At 35.5% G+C, this 20,142-nt stretch overlaps 2 protein-coding genes across 3 annotated transcripts; one reads left to right on the top strand and one right to left on the bottom strand.

Moving 5' to 3' along the window:
* Positions 1-4,996: 4,996 nt before the first annotated feature.
* On the bottom strand, positions 4,997-13,034 carry LOC120631760. The gene is made up of 11 exons (XM_039901438.1): positions 12,970-13,034; positions 12,422-12,497; positions 12,127-12,215; positions 11,303-11,414; positions 10,358-10,434; positions 8,517-8,526; positions 8,310-8,386; positions 7,447-7,522; positions 6,226-6,314; positions 5,648-5,759; positions 4,997-5,133 (listed from the first exon to the last, which is right to left on the bottom strand). Exons 1-11 carry the CDS (start codon positions 13,003-13,005, stop codon positions 5,045-5,047), a joined length of 843 nt encoding a protein of 280 aa, XP_039757372.1. The 5' UTR covers positions 13,006-13,034; the 3' UTR covers positions 4,997-5,044.
* A 1,667-nt stretch (positions 13,035-14,701) lies between these two features.
* LOC120631386 (general odorant-binding protein 72-like) lies at positions 14,702-18,159 on the top strand. Of its 2 annotated transcripts, none has more exons than XM_039900924.1 (5): positions 14,702-14,758; positions 15,451-15,526; positions 16,359-16,447; positions 16,962-17,073; positions 18,047-18,159. In XM_039900924.1, exons 1-5 carry the CDS (start codon positions 14,702-14,704, stop codon positions 18,133-18,135), a joined length of 423 nt encoding a protein of 140 aa, XP_039756858.1. In that variant the 3' UTR covers positions 18,136-18,159. The 2 variants fall into 2 exon arrangements, with proteins under 2 accessions (XP_039756858.1, XP_039756859.1); XM_039900925.1 differs by lacking the exon at positions 14,702-14,758 and adding an exon at positions 15,043-15,064.
* The last annotated feature ends 1,983 nt before the right edge of the window (positions 18,160-20,142 follow it).

Genomic DNA, 20,142 nt, shown 5'->3' with positions numbered 1-20,142 from the left:
CCACAGGCCACGGTCATGAGCGGATTGTAATTTTTTATCGTCTGTCATTTCTTTAGGGAGTCGAAAAACGCTACGTTTTCAGATGCGGTGTCAGTGACTATGATTCTTTTAGGAATCGGCCACTTTACTGATAAAAATGAATTCCCCTTGCACCCACAAGTAGGAGAACCTGTGGGTGCATGGGCGGCTTCCCAAACATTTTGCGGGTTTGATCAGACTAAAAAATATTTCGCATGATTTAACATTCATTTCATTAGTTAATGGAATATTAACTAATGAAATGAATTCCCGTTAAATATAATTTACATTATTCTACTAGTAAAGCATTTTCATTGGATTCCCCTAAATTGAGAGAGTTGAGAAAAATATGTAATCCGCCATTTTGTGGTATAGAATCCAGATTCATTCCCCTTTCAAACAAAATAAAACAAATCAAAATCGGTTCTTCCATTCGGGAGCTACGATGCCACAGACTGACACGTCAAACACACCGTCGTTTTGAATGATATTTTGTACCAATATGTTAATGGAGTGTATACGATACGATTCGCAGCAGCCTCGCCTTCCTTAAAAACATAATTTCAGTGTGGGTATGTGCAACAGTCTATTAGCAGAGTCACTGACAAATGGCACGGGAGATCGCTCACCGGATTTATTTTGTTAAAAGGAGCTTATCTGGCCAACGTTATGACCGAACTCCCAAATCTAATACAGACAAAAAAAAATAAGGCCATTTATATTTGAAATATTTTATTTAATTTATTTATTGAAATATAAAATTCAAATTATGGAAATATAAAATTCTTCGGATTGTCTTCGTAAATACATTTCGCTGTCCAGTAAGAAGCCTCGCACAGGTCCTTGTACTTTTTAGCTGAAAATATAATCAACATAATCATCATCGTTATGAACCCATTGACGGTCCACTACAGGGAACGCGTCTCCTCTTAGAATGAAAAGGGTTTAGGCTATAGTCCACCACGCTAGCCAAGCCTTTTGGTGGACTTCACACCCCAGCCATACAGTTTTCCGTGCCGAAAGGGAAGCCGAAATGAAAAAAAGTTATCACTATTTCAAATAATATAAATCATTATTTTTTTTAAGTTTCGACACTTTAATTTTTATCAGATGCTTAGCTAATTCAGATATTTTAAGACGTGATAATATTGGTACGTCGCCAAATAGTTTGCTTAATATAAAATTCAGATTGGGTACAATTTATATGTACCAATACCTATAAATTGTACCAATACCTATGGTGTTATTATTATGGAGATAATTTGTAGTGTTCATTCCAAGAAAAATAACAAGCTAAGTAAGTAGTAAGTAGTAATAAACCTGTGATTACTGATCTTAAAGTATAATGTTGCGTAATAAGAATATGCATATGAATTACAACGTCTACCGCTTCAGAATGAGAAAAATAACAGTAACCTTTTATCATCAAAATTAAGCTTAATTTGCTATACTCCGCGAAAAGCAGGAGAATCTGCGTGGTGTAATTTATAATTTCTTCAATCCTTATACTCCACACCAAACAGATCGTCGGCAATATACCCTGTACGCACGTTTCGCTCCGAAACCGGAGCATCCTCAGGAGATGTTGACTTTACAATGAATAATTGTTAAGTTCACATCTCCTCATCATTGTAAAGTCAACATCTCCTGAGGATGCTCCGGTTTCGGAGCGAAACGTGCGTAGAGGGTATATTGCCGAAGATCTGGAGATCAGGAGATGTTGACTTTACAATGAATAATTGTTAAGTTCACATCTCCTCATCATTGTAAAGTCAACATCTCCTGAGGATGCTCCGGTTTCGGAGCGAAACGTGCGTAGAGGGTATATTGCCGAAGATCTGTTTGGTGTGGAGTATAAGGATTGAAGAAATTATAAATTACACCACGCAGATTCTCCTGCTTTTCGCGGAGTATAGCAAATTAAGCTTAATTTTGATAATATATCATGGATTTCCGCAAAGTAACGCCTGCTTCTAGCCAATATCCAATAGTAACCTTTTAAGCAATGATCTGACGTGACGTGACAATTCCTAATATTTAATTTTAAATATTGGAGCAACAGAAAAAAGTAGAAACAAAAATACTTACAAATATTCTTGCACTTTTCGATAGATGCTTTCATCGCGTCCCTCATATCAGCTGGAAACATGGTATCCACCTGCTTTATTGAAGCCTCGTAGCTTAGCTTGTTATTTTTTATCTGGAAAATATTAGGAACCAAAATATTTAAATTAATAAATTTCTTGAATTATTGTGTCCCAAAACTCAGGTGCAAGATGTACGTGGAAAATTACTCAGCTTAAAACCTTCAATATAATTATAATTTTTTATTAATAATTTTTGATACTTTGAAGTCGTTCGTCTATCGTTCCTTCTGCCGCTGTAACGTTTCCTACCCTTCGAAGGAACGGTACCCTCAGTGCACTAGTATGACTATAACTTAGCCAATCTTTTATACACGTTGGATTGAATTCAAATTCAAATTTGTTTATCGGATTCTAAAGACCCTGCTATAAAGTCCTACCCTACGGACCTACGTACAACAGACGATTCCGACCAACCAAATAAAAAGATGGAATTTGTTTCCGTCGGCAGGGTGCAAAGTCTCTATATGTAAAATATCGCTAAGATCTGTTTAAAAGATACATAAGGGTTTATTTTTAATCACGTGCGAACCCCGTGCTATGCATGTTACCCTGTACTATACTGTATCTATCTTTAGAATATACATATGGTTAACACTCAAACAAACAAACCGACTCGATTGATTTTAATCTACGCTCTACACTCTATACTCTACGGCATCACGAAACAGGTCCTACCTTTTCGTATAATAGTTGGTTATTTCTATGTTATTATTTTTGCATCTCATAATAATGTTAAGATTTCAAACAAATGATGTTTGAACGTCATCGTACTGATCACTTTAGCTGAGAAACCTACCTACGTGGAAATTTTTCGAATAATTACGCTCATAGCGACACAAATGTCATGCAATAATAATAATCTATGATGTGGAAAATACTAATAATTATAACATTGTTCAATTGGTATCTTATTACGTTATATTGTTGGCTACATTCCGGAAATGCATTGTGTTATCACTATTAAGATAAGGCCTAACCGCGGCGTCTAAGTTCGCCCTTAACGGCGTTTAAGTTTGCGTAATGCTTACAACCAATTACAACAGGCGCCCGTTAGAACAAGTCTCATGATTGGATGCACGCAGGACGCATACTTGGACGCCGACGGACTTCTGGACACTGGTAGCAAATTAATGCTTGTTTACTGAGTTATTGCACTTGCAATAGTTGCGCAATGAAGGTCGATCACGAAAAACTTCATTTGCTGAATAGACGTGAGATAATTTTTTATCTAACTCAGAGGGTACTTGAAGACATGTAATGAATATGTAATATTATTCTGTCGTATAATCTAAGAACCAAATATCCAAACGATTGAATGAAGTCGAATCCCGCGAATGTTGATCAAACACTGTCATTTTAGAAATTGAAAAGAGGCTAGCAATTGGCCTGTAATCTTTTCTTTCACTTACAATAAATACAGCTTTACGTGCTCTCCGAGGCACGGAGTCATATAGAGTCATTCTACAACATCTTAAATTTTTCACGAGTATACAACGGTCACTAAGGCTTGCTGATAAATTTAAAAAATATTCCTAGTAACCTACTAACCTTCTGCTTACTAAAATAAATTTATCGTATATTTGTTTTATACTTACGATTTGGGACATTTGATAAATGCATGCAATATAGCACATGACATTTCTTTCCTGCACAAACTTGCCCTTTTCGATATCACCAATTAGATCTATGAAATAATAAAAAGCAAATAAATCTCTGACAACCTTTAAAATTAACTTGGTAAACCCCTAAAAGTGCTTCTTACCTTCAGTTACATCATTTTTGCCCATACAACTCTTTTTTAACATTTTGGATGAATTTTTTAACTGCTGTCTAGTCATCTGTAAAGCATGTTAATTATATTCAATTCTTTTATATGTCTTTTATTTGTGCCAAATGAGAACAGAAAAAAGCACTATACTTTAAAAACAATATCCACTGCGGCACACAAATAAATATACGATGTAATTTATAACTTTTTTATACAGAGCATCACAAATATTCGATCTCTACGCACGTTTCCCTCAAACCCCTCGGGAGATTTTGTCTAATGCATAGTTGGATTAAAGCAAGTAAAGCATATTTTTTATGACCGTCTCCAACTCTATCCAGTTTGTTAAAAACCTTTATGATTAGGAAGAGGTCAATCTGTATTAGTGGAACAAGCCTAAATAAGCAAAGATTTTTTCTGTCCTTTAATTATTAATATAGATACAAAAAATTAGACAAATATATCCGAATAAACGTAAAATTTCTGCTATCTACCAGTGCATGAAGACGAGGAAAATTAGGTGTAACCGTGATGGTAATAATTTTAATCATCATAAGATAGAAATATTTTTAGAAAAATGTACCTTATAGAACAGAATTTAAATAAAATTAAAGACGCTATAAATTTTTATATAATAATATAATTTATTATGTAAATAAACTTAGTTCAACTTACAGTATCAGTACCACAAGTTAAAACAGTAACTATTATAAGCAAAGAAAATTCTCTACGATCCATTTTACATTCTCCAGTGAACAGAAAAAAATAAAACTAAGTTTGTCTTCTTAGGTTGATATAAAGACCGATTAATTACGGGATTTCATACTAATATGCAGTTTGTTTGTTCCATGCATGTATTTGTTTTCTTAATGCAGAGGTATTGTAAAGGTAACAACTTATAATTAGTGCTAAGTACTAAATTTTGTAATTGTTATACCAGCAACTGCAATAAGGCTAGGCGCTCATACAGCTTTGAAAAAAATAATAATGAATATTTCGTTTTATCATAAATTTATTATTTTATTTATGAAATCGTACAGTATGAACATAATATATTCGTATAACATATTTAGGAGCGTACACTGTGTTATATACTAAGTTTTTCAGAATTTTAAGGAAAAATAAAATTCGATGGATCATCTGCGTAGAGACATCTTGCTGCGTAGAAAATTCCCTCACAGGTATCTTCATATAAATTCTCTGAAAAGAAAACAGCAGAGTAACGAAAACATTTTCACTAGCTCATTAACAAGTAACAACCACCCCGTGGTCAAATGATTAGCATGTTCGTCTGTAGATCACAAGAGCATGAGTTTGAATCCCAGTTCGGGACAAAATAAATGTAAGTGGAATATGTCTGGGATTCAGATGGTAATAACTAAATATCGAGGTAGGTTATAGAACAACAAGATATCGGCTAACCGTGAATTCTGCTAATAACTAAGCTAAGTTGTTATAAATATTAAGTATTCATTTGAAATTGCGTTGCCACTGATGCGATGGTTCTGTCGTAGCTGGTTACCACCGACACATACGTGCCAAGTGATATAGCTTCCGGGTACGAAGCCGTGAAAACGATTCGGGGTTATGGATTTTAATTTAACTGTCTAACCCTAAACAGATTAGCGCGCTGCATCATAACTTACCACCAGGTGAGATTGTAGTCTAGCTTACTTATAATTGAATAAACAGAAGCGTCTTTAACAAAACTTACGAACAGGTATGCACTTTCTAACAGATTTCTTAACTGCCTCCTTTATCTCTGCAGGATACAGGATATCAATTTGCCTTGTTATCAAATCCTTGTCCAGTCTGTTGTTTCTTAACTGAAAGATTATCTTTAAATTAAAATCATATTCCTTAAAACCATTTTATTACACAAGAACATTTATAACCCGCAGTGTTGCCCGCGGTAAATTAGTTTTTACACATACCTAATTGCAATAAAATAATGTAAGATTTCAACGACCAATAGTAGCCGATGTTACTCTTCGTTCTTTCAACTATATCTATGTTAAAAATGAATCATCATTGGTTGTTTTTTTTAGGACGAAATGAAAGATAATTTTTTTGTGTAAAAAAAGAATGTTCTTGTAAACCACTGTTAAGAATTTTATGTTATGAGGACTAAAAGTTGCCTTAGTTACTCTCCGTCCTTTCAACTAACTCTGTGCGAAAAATCAAGTCGATTGGTTTCTTAGCAAGGGCGTGAAGGAAATACAAGAAACACACTTCTACATTTATAATATTAATTAGAAATGTTTCTTCCAACATAAGCTTATTTATACTTACCACTTGTATATTTTTATATATGCATGCAATATAACACATAACGTTATGTTCTTCCAAAAATACACCTTGGTCAATCTCACCAACTTCGTCTGAAATTTTAATTTAAACAATAAAATACCACTTAATTTAACGGTGAAGGAAAACATCGTCAGGAAACCTGTGTGCATGAGACTTCTCCAAAAACTATTAAAAGTGAAAAAATATAATAATCTATCTATCTATCAAACTTTTATTGTTATTACTTATATTTGGATCTAACTTAAGTTGTTACCTGTTTTGTGTACCTAATAACAATAAATAAACATATAAAGGAGTGTAAAGTCTACCAATTCGCACTTAAGCACACGACTTATGCCCGTTTTTACAAACGACTAACAATCTAAGGAAATTCCTAGGCATACATAGATCGTTCTCAAATAGTTATCACCTAAGAGTTGGTGAAACTAATTTAGAAGTAAAACTTCTTTAGAATCGTTGTGATTTGAAACTCGATGAAACGAAAAAATAAGTCCTTTGAGACACAAACACATAAATGTGAGTGAGATAGAATAATATTTACATTTTTTTACCTATTCTAGTTACCATGGAAATTAAAAAATAAACCTTAATAATCCTAATAGTTCTGATATTCTACATCCACCTCAATCTCTCGTTGGGTACTTTCAGAAGTTATACTTCTGCTGCCGTGTGTGTACTTGTACCTTGTAACTTGCACATAATTTTTATATTTTAAATACATCGCCTACAGCATTGGGCATACGATTTAAGCGATGCCTAGGTTTAGTGAAAACGGGCATTAAACTTTTCTCATTCTGAGGAAACCCGTGCCCTACAGTGGGTCTATAATGATGATGATGGTGAAACCTCTGCCTTAATTGTCTTTAGTTTGCATGTGTTTAGGTCACATGTTTTGAGATATTAAGTATTCAAAGTCCGGAAATTCCCAGTTTATACCATCCCTGGGTCTTAGAGAGCATGTTTAGCCATCGGTTCTAGATACCAACAGGTGATAGGAACATTGATTCCTGAAGTCCGGAAGACTTATCATGATCTTAAATGAACCTCCGCCTGCTTAAGTACCTATCCATACTAAATTTTAGGTTCCATATATCGTATAAAGCTGAGGTAATTTCAAAGATTAAGCTTTATTTTTTTCAAATATCTAACAATATGGTTATTTATGATGAAAACTGTCATTATTACGATGACTAAAATACATACCATTAGTAACACCATTCTTCGGCATGCACTGATTTTTCATAATCGTCATAGTTTTCTTTAATTGCTCCTTCGACATCTACACAATAATTTTGCTATTGGTAGATTATTACAAATAGGTACCGTATTAATAAAATGTTGTTTCTTAGCATTTATAAATTTCAATCACTATCTTTAGCCCGTGACTTAACGTGAAGCGATATATTTTTAAAAATCCCGCAGGAGCCCTTTATTTTCCCGGTATAAAATAATAACTATGGCTGAAAGCTATTCCTATGCAAAATTTCAACAAGAGGTTATTAGTATAAAATGCTATTTTTTATCCCTTGGGTAATTTTTATCAGCAGCCTTTCCGGGTTGAATATTATTCTATTGCAATCTCCATCCTGGAGCTACATGTGTGCCAATTTCATCGAGATCGGTTCAACGGTTTAGTCGAACACAGGTATCAAACAAACAAACAAACACATGATCGCATCTTGCATTAATAAGAAATGTTGATAACCTTGCAACGGGTTATTTTTAGCATTTTTAAATGACATTTGTAGCGATTAATGCATGAACTGCATTGCATGCATTTGTTACACGTCTCTCATCTTGCTCAGTGATTTCCACCCTCCAGTCTTGTATACAACAGCTCCTTGCTACTCGTTTGATTCATATTGTCTTGGAAGGACTAGCAACTTTACAATTTCTTGGAACCCCTTACGTATATCAGCCCTTTGAACTATGTACCCAAGTCGCTGAGCTATGCCAGGCGCCAGCTGCATATAGATACTCCGAGCATGGACCCCTTCTTTAATCGATGGTTGAATCGGAACACAGTCCTCCGAAAGCAGTTAAATAAAACAGTAAAATGTACATACCTGCAGTGAAAAGTGGATGTTCGTAAAAAGTAATACACACAAAACAATATTATGTAGTTGAGACATTCTAAAAAGATCTCACTAATAATTGGAAAATTGTGTCAACGTGTTTCCAAATATAAACTGAAACTAAACTGCTAGTATCGGTATAATTTAAACATCAAAATTTTCAAATCACTGGCCTATTAAATCTAAATTTTCTCTAACCCTTAATTTTCTGCGTAATGATATATTAACAAAACGTTTTGAGACTTAGCAGTTAACGTTCGTTACGGGTAATTATGTTGAGGGCAATAAAGCAAAATACTTCGTACCTTATAATCTTATCCTATTATTATCTACACTAATAAGACTGGACAGTTTGTGTGTTTGCATATTATCAGGAAGTTCCAACCCAATCTGAGTTAATTAATAGACCTTTTTTTGCCTACTTACATTTTTTTTTAATTCAATGCATGTAAATGCAAAGGTTTGAACTGTAAATTTTCGGAGTAATGTGCGTTTTTAACTTAAGCATTTAAATATTTCTTGCTTTCACGGCATGCTTGAGAGTTCTCCATAAGGTGAATTCTCAAGGCCGTGTGAAGTCTACCAATCCTCACGCCGCCAACGTGTTGGTCTGCTGCCTTAACGTTTCTCATTCTGAGAGAAAACCCGTGCCCTGTAGTGGACCGGTAATTGCTTAATAATGGAAAGCAAAAAACAAAGCAGTATTATCACGAACCATGAAGCGTTAGACGTATGTTTGTATATGTATGTTTGAACAAACCAGTCCGATTCGATTGTTTTTTGTGTTATGTTCCTCGGTTATTGAAGATATTTATTATAGGATATCACGCTACAACCTATAGCTAAAGCAGGAAAACCACGGGGCAGGGCTAGGTTATTATTAGTCGGTATTATTAGGTATCTTTAAGTACTCGTAATTTTTAGCAGCACAAAGGAATTTTGATGAGATGTTTCAGAAAAAAACGTAATCAGTTGGAATTTAAAGTAATTAAAGGTATTTGCATAATGTACTTGCAAATAAATACGTTATGTATAGACACACTTCGTATTACTATAAAGGATTCCCATCATCTCATCCGCAGGTCCAATGCGGAATATAAGGCTTTTGTAGGGATTTGTCACCCAGTTTTGTGCTGTTTGGATCCAATGGACATCTTTTATATCGTTTGTCTGCCTTGAGTACTTATACTCATGCTATTATTTACAGTGCCACTTCAGCTTCGCAGCACACTGAGCTATGTCGGTATCCCTGGTTTCTTCATTTCTGATCATCACGTAGATGCTCTGGGCTAGCTCTGTCCATCGCCTGCTGAGTGACTCTAAGCCGTTTTATGGGAGGTATTCTAAGCATGTTCTCTTGTTTACGGCTGCGCAGATCTGTACACGCTACAGTCTACACGCTTTATAAGTGGAACCAGTGTAGCATCAATCAGTTTTTTTATCCACCAGTTGCGTATGTAAAGATACCTTCTGATTACAATGAGTTTAAGTTCTCCAATATGATCCAGAATTATATCAGGCGGTTATTCTCGGAGACAGACTGAAATTGCGCTTAAGATTCTAACCTTACCACTTTGAACCGAAAGGTAGCGGTTATTCCACTAACAAAAAATGTCTAAAGGAGGGTTTACGTGAAAAAGTCGGTCCGTCGTAAAAAATGATATTTTTTGGAGAATGCTAAGGAACTATTCGATATATGTTCCCCATTGACCATTTTATCAAGAAATTAGGCGCAAAATCTCTATGACCTCAATAACCCATCAACACGCACGATGCTATTTGCGTGTTCTATTTTTAAACGCGTCGGAGTTGAAACGTCTTTCCGAGATCGAACTTCCGGATTATACCTTTAAAATAAGAACGAATACGCATTTTCTAGGCAAAAGCTTACCATCTCAAGCAACATATACACTTTAATTTAGGTGAGATTGCACTAAATTCTATGTTCTTAATTTAAATCAAAAAATCTATGATCAAAAGATAAAAAACAAAAAACAGATAAGTTAAGCAACTTTAATCGCCAGAATTCAAGGAAATACAAAATTCTTCGGATCATAATCATACATACACTTGGCCGTCCAATATGAAACCTCGCATATGTCTTTGTATTTCTTGCCTGAAATAAAAAAATCATCATCGGGATCATCGGGATAATCTGAATGGTCAATTTCTTCATGTTTTTGTTTCGATCCGCTTAACATCAATTTATTTGAAAACCTTACCAAGAAACAAACGTCCTTCTTCTGGTCTGGTCACTGAATCATAGGATTACCTATATACGTTCTATATTCTATATCATTGGAATAATATCATAATAAAAATTTTCAGTTTGTTTCCACCAATGGACACACGTCCACCAATCCGCACTGGGCAAGCGTGGTGGAATACGGCCTTTATCCTGGGATTATCCTATTGATAATGTGTTGACAGAGAACCTACCTATACTTGACTTGACCCGGGTACAAACGAGGTACAAACAACTACAGGAGAAATAACGAGAGAAGCCGTGGCCGACTTCTGCGAATACGTCATATCGTAAAAGGAGGCGGCGGAGCGGCTCGAGACACGCATCAGCTCTGACGTAGACGAGTGGGATGAAGACGGTGGCAATTCGCCGCTCGCTAGCATCTTTTGGGAGGCGGCGGGTAGCTATTAGGCTAGCTACCCGTCACTATACAAGCCTCTACGGCCTGAGGGAGGGGTTCAAGCTCTCCTGTTCCCCACCTCGTTAGCACGGGAGCCGCAGCAATCGTTTGGGATAGGTGGTAAACGTTCGGGAAGTATATATCGGTGTTCCCTGGGCGCCTGTCAAAGCCAACAAGACGAACATGCCGTGGTGGTCTTTAACTAAACTTTGGGTAAACCCCCTTTCAGAGGGGGGAGTCCCACTTAACCTCCGTCCTGCCCAAGAATCGGAGTTAGCAATAAAGCTTTTCCACCACGCAAAAAAAAAGATGGATTAACGCAGCAGTTATCTTACTTACCTATATCCTTGCAGTTTTCCGCAGCTGCCTTAACCGCATCTTTCATATCAGGCGGAAACATCATATCGACTTGCTTTATTACGGCCTCGTGATTTAATTTATTGTTTTTTACCTAGAAACGTTAGAGGTTGCTAGAAACATCAAGATTGGATATTACGTTATACATTAGAAGTTAGTATAACTTATACTACCGTTATGCAGGTACAGATTTGCGAACTTCTAGTTCGCTTTAATACCTTGATGAAAAACATTTGGAGAAATAACTCGCAAATACGGCCTGGTTTTAAGCATAGCAAAAAAGAGACTATATCTATCGTTGTATAATTTAGTATTTAATCATATGATTATGAATCATCATCTAACTAATTAAATTTAATGAACAAAACAAATACACGGCTAAGATTATTGTGGGTTTCTAGAAAAACCCAGGGCTCTTGAATTTAGTTTTAAGTAAAAAAATATAAATTACTAGCTTCTGCTCGCGACTTCGTCTGCGTGGACTTTAGAGTTGATTCTAAAACTTCGTTCGTTAACAATTTTTAATTTGAGAGATCGTTATAGAAAGTCCTTTTTCATAGCATGAAGACATGTAAGTATACCAAATTACAAAGATGTCTGCCCGCGGCTTAGCTCGTAAAAAAATTTAATTTTTCTTAGTAGTTTCTAAAGTAATAACTTTACTTCTGTTGTCGAAAAGCTAATCGTTAAACCGCTAAAAGGTTTAGAGATATTATCGGTATTTTTTTTTTCCAGCTAAGGTGTAATGCATGCTTAGTTATGACTTATGCTGTGATAACTAGATAAAACATGCCAGAAGTACGTACCACTTGAGTCATTGAATAAACGCAGGCAACGTAACACATCACATTTCTTTCTTCTATAAATTTTCCTTGCTCTATTTGGCCAACTTGTTCTAAAAATAATAAACGTTAACTAAGGTACAAAAAATTAATACATACACTGTACTCAATGTACCTGTACAGAACAGTAAATTAAAGTTACTCTCCGTCCTTGGCGCTAACTCAATGCCAAAATCAATAAACAAATACACTTTCGCATTTATAATATTAGTAAGGATTAGAACCAAACATTTTGAAATTGAAATAAATATATAATTACCCTCTGTGACATCGTTCTTCGGCATACATGATTTTTTCATGAGTTTTCCTGAGTTCTTGAGTTGCTGTCTTGTCATCTTAGGGATTAAAAAAAATACATACTTAGGTAGATTTTACAAAAGCTTATACAAAAAATGTCGGCACTTGCACTTTTTAAAAAATATTATAGTTTTGTTGGCGACTTCGTTTATTTCAGTTATTTAAAAATACAGCTGCGACCGTTTTCTCGGGATTAAGAATTTCCAAAGACGCATGCCAACTCTGTTTACAGAGGTGAGGCATGCGTCTTAAGATATTTTGCATAAGTAATAAAGGGTGTTTTTCGAAATGCCGCTCTAAGTTTTCCTGTTTTTAAAGTATGCTATGGCAATATCTAGGATGAGGGCTACATATTCCCCAAAGTTGCTGTGCCGAAAATCGTCTGTTACTCTTTTTTTCTCTCTCTCTTTCGTTGCGTGCGTGCCGAAAAAGCCCAATTGAAATTTTGAGCCCAATTGATTCACGTGGGAGAAAGTATTAAACGTTAAATAAGGGAGATATTATTCTTACCGCATATATTGATTGATAGTGCATAAAACACAACATAAGAACCAAAAAGCCAACACAAGGATTTAGATTAACCATATTGGAGAGCAAAACGTAAACTCGGATTTTTTTCCATATACATCACTTTATAAAGGCATTACTTTGGTATTTAAATAAAAGAACGAGAGACATTTGAATGATTGATAACATTACTGAATATGCTATTAGTGTCATATTGTCAAGAAGAGCAGCCTCGTTATAAATCCTATGCTACATGTATAGTACTTACCTATTACAATGTAATTTACGTGTATTTATGTGTATACCGTGAAGTGACGGCAGATCAGAATACAGATGTCACCAGCCCTCCTCTTCCCACGGGTGTCGTAAGGGGAGGACTAAGGGAAATATAACGGAGAATAGGCAGCACCGTCCTCTGTGCTACTACTACCATCTACTGCGCCAACTCGTCTGCCCAGCGTGGTGATTATGGTATGTCAAAGTCCATGGTTGCATTTAGCCCAGCAGTGGACTTTTATAGGCTATTAATGATGATTAATGATATTTGGTTAACTAGATAAAAATATTGACAAGTCGTAAATTTTTATATCAAAAACGCAACGTGCTTTCTACGTACCTTGAACTGTTACAAATAAATAATATTCAAGAAAATAAAACCTGAAGGTTTTTTTTCTTTTCCTTATTTATCCCTCGCACTAGGTATGTGGGATCTGCACAAAATATATTTTCTTCCACTAAAGTAAATGGTGAACCAAAACAGGTGAATATTCACTCCTTTTTAACAAATATCCTTTGGTCCTTATTCCAATCGCTTGTATATCTATGAGTACTCTAGTAGGTAGTATGAAATTGCAAACTTCAATAGTACCCATTCAAGGATCGACTATAACACGTTACAGTAAAGTGGGTATTACTCCTTGATATCAATATTGTTAACGAAGTCTCTGTTTCATGAAGTAGAAAAACTCATAATTCTCAAAATTGTGAAATAAGTAGATATCTGTCTATTGTGCATATCATCATAGACGTGTTATTAAACCGTACAAATTATAACGTTGGTAATTGGAATCTATCTTCCTAGTTACTCTTTCGCGTTTAGTCTGGTGACCATAATTTTTGAATACTAATATCAACTTGACTTACCAATTATATGTACTTACAATCCGCCTAACTATTGTCTTAACTCCCACAGCAGCCGAGGCTTCCTCATTTATCCTCATTAAGCCAGGGGAGAGGGGTATGGATCCACCTAGCTTCTTCAATTCGGTCGGTTTCTTCAATAAACTTCAACTCTTAGTTATAATAATCAAGTATTTGAGATAATTATCATCACCAACGGCTTAACGTGGCCAAACCAATAAACCGCTACCACAGCAAACCTCCAAAGTCCAGTGAAAAAAGTCAAGTCTGCTTGAGTAGGTACCTAAGTTTGACGAGGCTATTATTTTTGTCATAGGAATTGAGTGCGAGGGAGTATTCAGGCTTCTTTAATGTCATACTTTGTTTCTCTTAGTTCAATTTAATTGTTTCCAAACACGATATACCTTAAAATATTCTTGACTCAAAAATTAAAAAGTCACTGTAGTCTATATTTGAGTCCGACAGAAGGCTCCCATAAATCATGGAGTCAATAACAACACCATCACCAGTAAGTGTTAAAGGTAGCTTTGTCATTAATCAATTATCGCACTTCATATAAGTGGACAGACAAGATCAAGGTCTGAAAGAATAGGCCATGTCCATTCTTATAGCGGTCGTAAAATTTCTGGTCGCAATTGCACTTTGTAACGCGGTGAGTTCTATTGATAACTATTGTATACCACAACTAAAATCCAAATTCCTCTTATGAAAGAGAGGGCATATGCTCAGCAGGAGGACAAAAAAAGGGCAGGCATAATATTATATTATAACCTTTGTGCACAGTTAAGCTTCCAAAAAGAATCGCTGCCCTTGTCAATAACTTCACAATATTGCTTATAATTCAAAGTATTCCTAAACTCTATTGAGCCCTTAAAATATATTAGATACTTACAACAGGGAATAATGAATTAAACAATTAGAAAAAGTAGAAACAACAAGAACAATTTTTTACTGTCAGGTAAATGTTGTTTAGGATTTGGTACATCAAAATTAGCACTTATTTACCAATGCTAGTAATGATCATTACCATTAGCAGCCATTGACAGCCCACTATAGGGCACGGATTTCCTCTCAGGGTGAGATGGGTTAAGACCGTACGCTGGCCTAGTACAGATTGGTAGACTTAACAAGCTTTTGTGAACATAGTAGAAAACTCTTAGGCATGCAGATTGCCTCACGATGTTTTCCTTCGCCGTTAAACCAGGGGAATTACTTGAAACGCACTTAACTTCAAAAATTTAAGAGATATGTGCTGGAGATTGAACTAGGTCCCTCTCCAAGGAACTGCACTGAATGTTATCAACCACTTCAATCGTAATACTAAACATATATGTTTTAACCCAGATGACGATGAAACAAATAAAATCAACGGGAAAGATGATGCGAAAAACCTGTCAACCAAAAAATAATGTTGCAGATGGTAAGCTGATAATTCGTACCACATAAAGAAAGTCTATTCTTTTGTCGGATTGTGGGTAGCCACCCCGGTAGGTTACCTTTGTTTTCATCAGCGTCACCAAGAAGATCGGAATGAACAACATCATTAGAACGTCTCCTATAACACTCGGATCAGGATTACGGTGGGAGAGTGAGGTGATCGAACGGTGATTAAGAAGATTATATGAATGAGACCAAAGTCCGGTTAACGTAAGAAATGGGGACATCGTCCACTCAACCGACACTGTAAATTGTTTGTTGGTATGTGGCCCAGTACTTCGTTATTATCTGGTCGCACGGGGTGCTGGGGCAAGGGGTGTTTAAGCACTCTATGACCATCTTCTGGTCAGAGCTTTCTTAAAAAGAAATAGGACCCCCCTTGAAAGTATTTTCTATTTGTTGCTTTCTACACATCGTGTTACGGAATTACGAAATAATGTTGAAGGGTTCATAGGTATATTTCATAAGGAATCACCGTGTAAAAACTTTAAATTAAAAGAAGCATATTTATTTTTGACAACCCTATTGAAGATAAAAACCGACACGTGCATAGTGCCTAAATTAAGCGGCACGTACTTAATAAAGGGGCCGAAGTCACGTGATTTTAATTTTGCATGTGGTTTAGGGCTGTATCTTATTTCTTTCAGTAAAAACTATGGCAATGGTATTCTTAAAACTATTATTTATAGCATTTCTGATATGTCTCAAAGACAGTAAGTAATGTACCTCTTAAGCCTCTAAAGTATTATTTAGGTTTTCGTTTACACGTTGAATATGTATGTAGTTACCTACTGAATAACGATTTGTATTTTTAGAGAAAATCGATCCTTTGAGTGAGGGGGTATTCATAGAAGAGAAAGAGGTCATGTGTTATGTAGCTTGTATCATGAAGATGGCTAATGCGGTATGTATTCAAATATTGGTAAAGAAATTCGTTAATATTTTATTTCGAATGTTGGGTAAACGAAATAACAATAAACTGATTTTTTGGCAGTCAACGGGAAACAATTTTCATTGGATATTTCCTTGATGCATTATGATCCGCAATTTCGTCCGCGTTTAACTTGTGGAAAGAGTTATCTAATAAAAACTTTAATTCCTTAATTTAGACAATATCACTGATTTTGAACGCACTGAGTATTGCGTCCTGTTGTCAAATGCTTCGAAAGATCTTCAAAAATGTAACCATCTTGATAACGTCATCTTCTAAACATAAATAACCGCAACAAAATCGCTACATTCGTTTGGGAACTTCGATGACATAGACATTGATATAGATACCCTAGTTAATGTTATGATACCATACTGTTTTACACCGTATTGTGTAAAAAATAATTAAAACATGTATTTTTTACTTTTTGTCATGTTTTACTCGGGGGATGAAAAAATTTTTTTAACTACGTGGTATAATTTCACAGGTGAAAAATAATAAACTTAACTACGAAGCAGCGATGAAACAAGCAGATTTACTTTTTCCAGAGGAAATAAAGCAACCAGCTAAAGATGCAATAACGGCTTGCAAAAAAGTTTGTAAGTACCTATGTTCGTTTAAGAATCCCATGGTAAGGATTTCAGCCTACCTTTTATTTAGACCGTATTCGATTATCGACACGCACCTCTAACTTTTAAGAGCTATGTGTGTTTTTTTAAACAATGTAATTCACTTGTGAATGTGAAGGAAAACATCGTGAGAAAACCTGCATGCCTGAGAGTTCTCTACCATGTTCTCTAATGCGTGTGAAAGTTTTCTATCCGTACTTGGCCAGGTTTATGGACTACGGCCACATACCTTTTCATTGTGAGAAGAAACCCGTGCTCTGTAGTGGACCGCTAATGGGTTGATAATGATGATGATGAAACCTAATGCTATATCTCTCTGCGGTCATAAATTAGTGATATCAGCATATCGTCTTAGAAAAGTGCAGAAAATCCTGGTGGGGCTGAGTAGGTACTTTATGCTTTTATAACCGATACCGAAGGTAAAATTAGATTTACCACTACATAAGTTTAAACAATGTATAAAAACACATTTAATACATAGAAGTTACTATATTTCTTAATGACAAGTTTGCCTGGAAGCAATCTGCTCCGCTTTCATCTTACACTAAATAGAACAATGTTTGTTAAATTGTAAAATGATGTTGGAAAAGAGAAACTGCTGAATTTCTTGCCGGCTTCTTCTCGGTAAAATCTGCATTCCGAACCGGTGGTAGAGTCAGTACAAACAGACATACTTTTCAAAAGTGCTTATAAAGGTTAGGTTAGGCCTACTTGAAATAAATTAATTTTGAATTTGCCTTTAGTAAAAAAATTAAAAATATGTTTACCTTCGTGCACCAAGAAAGATTAAAGCAATATTGCAAATTTGGAAAAATTTGGATGAAACACCGAAATATTGCTAACATATTATATAAGATAACGAAGTGTTTGTATCGCTGGCACACGAGAACATAGAGCCATAATGTTTTGCATCCTATTATTTATTGATCTATATTTTTTTCAGCGGAATCATACAAAGATATCTGCGAGGCATCATTCTACGTGACTAAGTGCATTTACAACCACAACCCTGCAATTTTTTATTTCCCTTAACAATAAAATTTATGGGTACATGAATCTGGGTGTTTTATTTTGGCAATACTATGGAAATGTATGTAATTTTCGTCATGTGAGAGGCTTCGGCCTTGGCTATTTACCACGCTACCGACAAAGACGTGCCGCCAAACGATTTAGTTTTCCGATACGATGCTGCGTGGAAACCAATTTGGGGTATTGGTTTAATATAACTGCCATAATCCTAATAATTCACCGGTAGAGATGGCGTAGGTAGGCTTAATTAGCCAGGTGTTCTTATATAGGTATAACTATGAATAGTATGTATTTTCTGAAATAATTGGAACTCTAGCTATGTTAAAAACTATGCCATAATTATTATGACGAGTGATTACAACGAATTGTGCGGTATTTTTTTCCGCAACAGTGTATCTAATTCATGGTTATTTGGATGTCTAACGTGATCGCAATTATAAGCAATTGCATTGTTTGGAAAAATTCAACGCATTTAATGCACCCATAAACTGCCAGTGGGCATGTCACCATGACAGTGTCGACTTGCATGTAAAGGCTAGGCAAGAAAAACGTGTGTATTTCTATCGCCTACTGTCCGTCTGTAACTGTAAGGTATATCTCAACGGTAAAGTGAAGGCATAATTGTTTCCTAGAACACTGCGATGCGTGAAAATACCGAAGCTGTAATCGTCAGACCTTCGTGATGAAAAGCAAACGCAAATAATATTTATTTTAAACCAACTTTTCATATTCTCATCAGCAAACTCAAACACTCAATACCCATATCATATGAGTGAATAAAAAATAATTGAACCGAATTTTTTGAGAATCCGTTATATCGTATTAAGAAAGATTCAAAAAAACGTAGCTACAATGTATTGTCATCCAAACCAATCTAAGGGTATGTAATGTAACTTCGGTGGTCGGAATCTAACAATTTCGGGCCTCTCCCGGGAATCGACATGTGGACATCGTGATCCTTAATCGACATGCTAACTGCAATGACAGTTATAGTTAATTCTTTTTAATAATGAGCAATGTCACCCGAAACGTACCTAATAACTTCCAACGAGCTTCCAATTACAAAAATGATGATACGTAAATAATAGCGAAGTAGGTAGATTAACGCATTTATATAATTTTTGCTTATGTAATCCTTGGATAGCAGCAGTTTCAAAAAACTCACAATTGGTCAGTTTATCTATCAAAAGGTGGATTAAAACCTAAAGGATCGTAGGTTCGTATATCTCAACGAAGAATATTCGTATATAGGTATATACGGTTATCCTTCATTAGTAGGTAACCTAATCTTTATGTGTTACCTACGTCTCTGATGCAAGTTTATACTAAACCTAGGCATCGCCTAAATCGAATGCATAAAGATTTGGGCGTTTATTTATTATTTATTTATACTATTTATTTGCACACATAAAAATACAGAAGAATAAAAAAAAACACATTGGGACGGGCGTTGTCTTGTGGTGAACGATTGATTTATGCCTAGGTATCTCCTTATAAGTACTTATTATGCTATCTAGGTAAGTTTATTAATTAAAAGTAATGAGAGTACTCATCATCATCAAAGTATTCACGCAAATGCCACACGACTGGGAACAGATCTGAAACATATATCTAATTTCGTATATGCCTAAGCCTGGAATCGGATCCAGATCATTCATTTACGTATAAAGTCACAGCACTAGTCGTCGCTGTCTCTGCTCGACTAACATGGGTAGGAGCTGGAGGAACATGCTTGCCGGCTTCTACTCGAATCAAATCTGGTAAACACAAACATACAAATTTGGCGTTTCAAAAGTACTCATTACGTGAATATTTTTTTATACTGTAGTCTTGTGCCACTTATGAGCGGCTCTCTTCGAGTTGCTTGATTTCGTCTGCCCAACAAGAGTTGTCCAGCATTGCCACTACTTTAGTACAGAGGGCGTTTTAATTCGAGTGATAAATAATGGATTTACTCTGCAATGGATATTTTCCCCTCACTAATATGAGATTGAAATTATATGTATCAAG

The sequence above is a fragment of the Pararge aegeria genome, chromosome 18 (assembly GCF_905163445.1).
Source record: "Pararge aegeria chromosome 18, ilParAegt1.1, whole genome shotgun sequence".
NCBI lineage: Eukaryota > Metazoa > Arthropoda > Insecta > Lepidoptera > Nymphalidae > Pararge > Pararge aegeria.
Note: the sequence above shows the minus strand (reverse complement) of the source record. Positions and strands in the feature narration are given on the sequence as shown.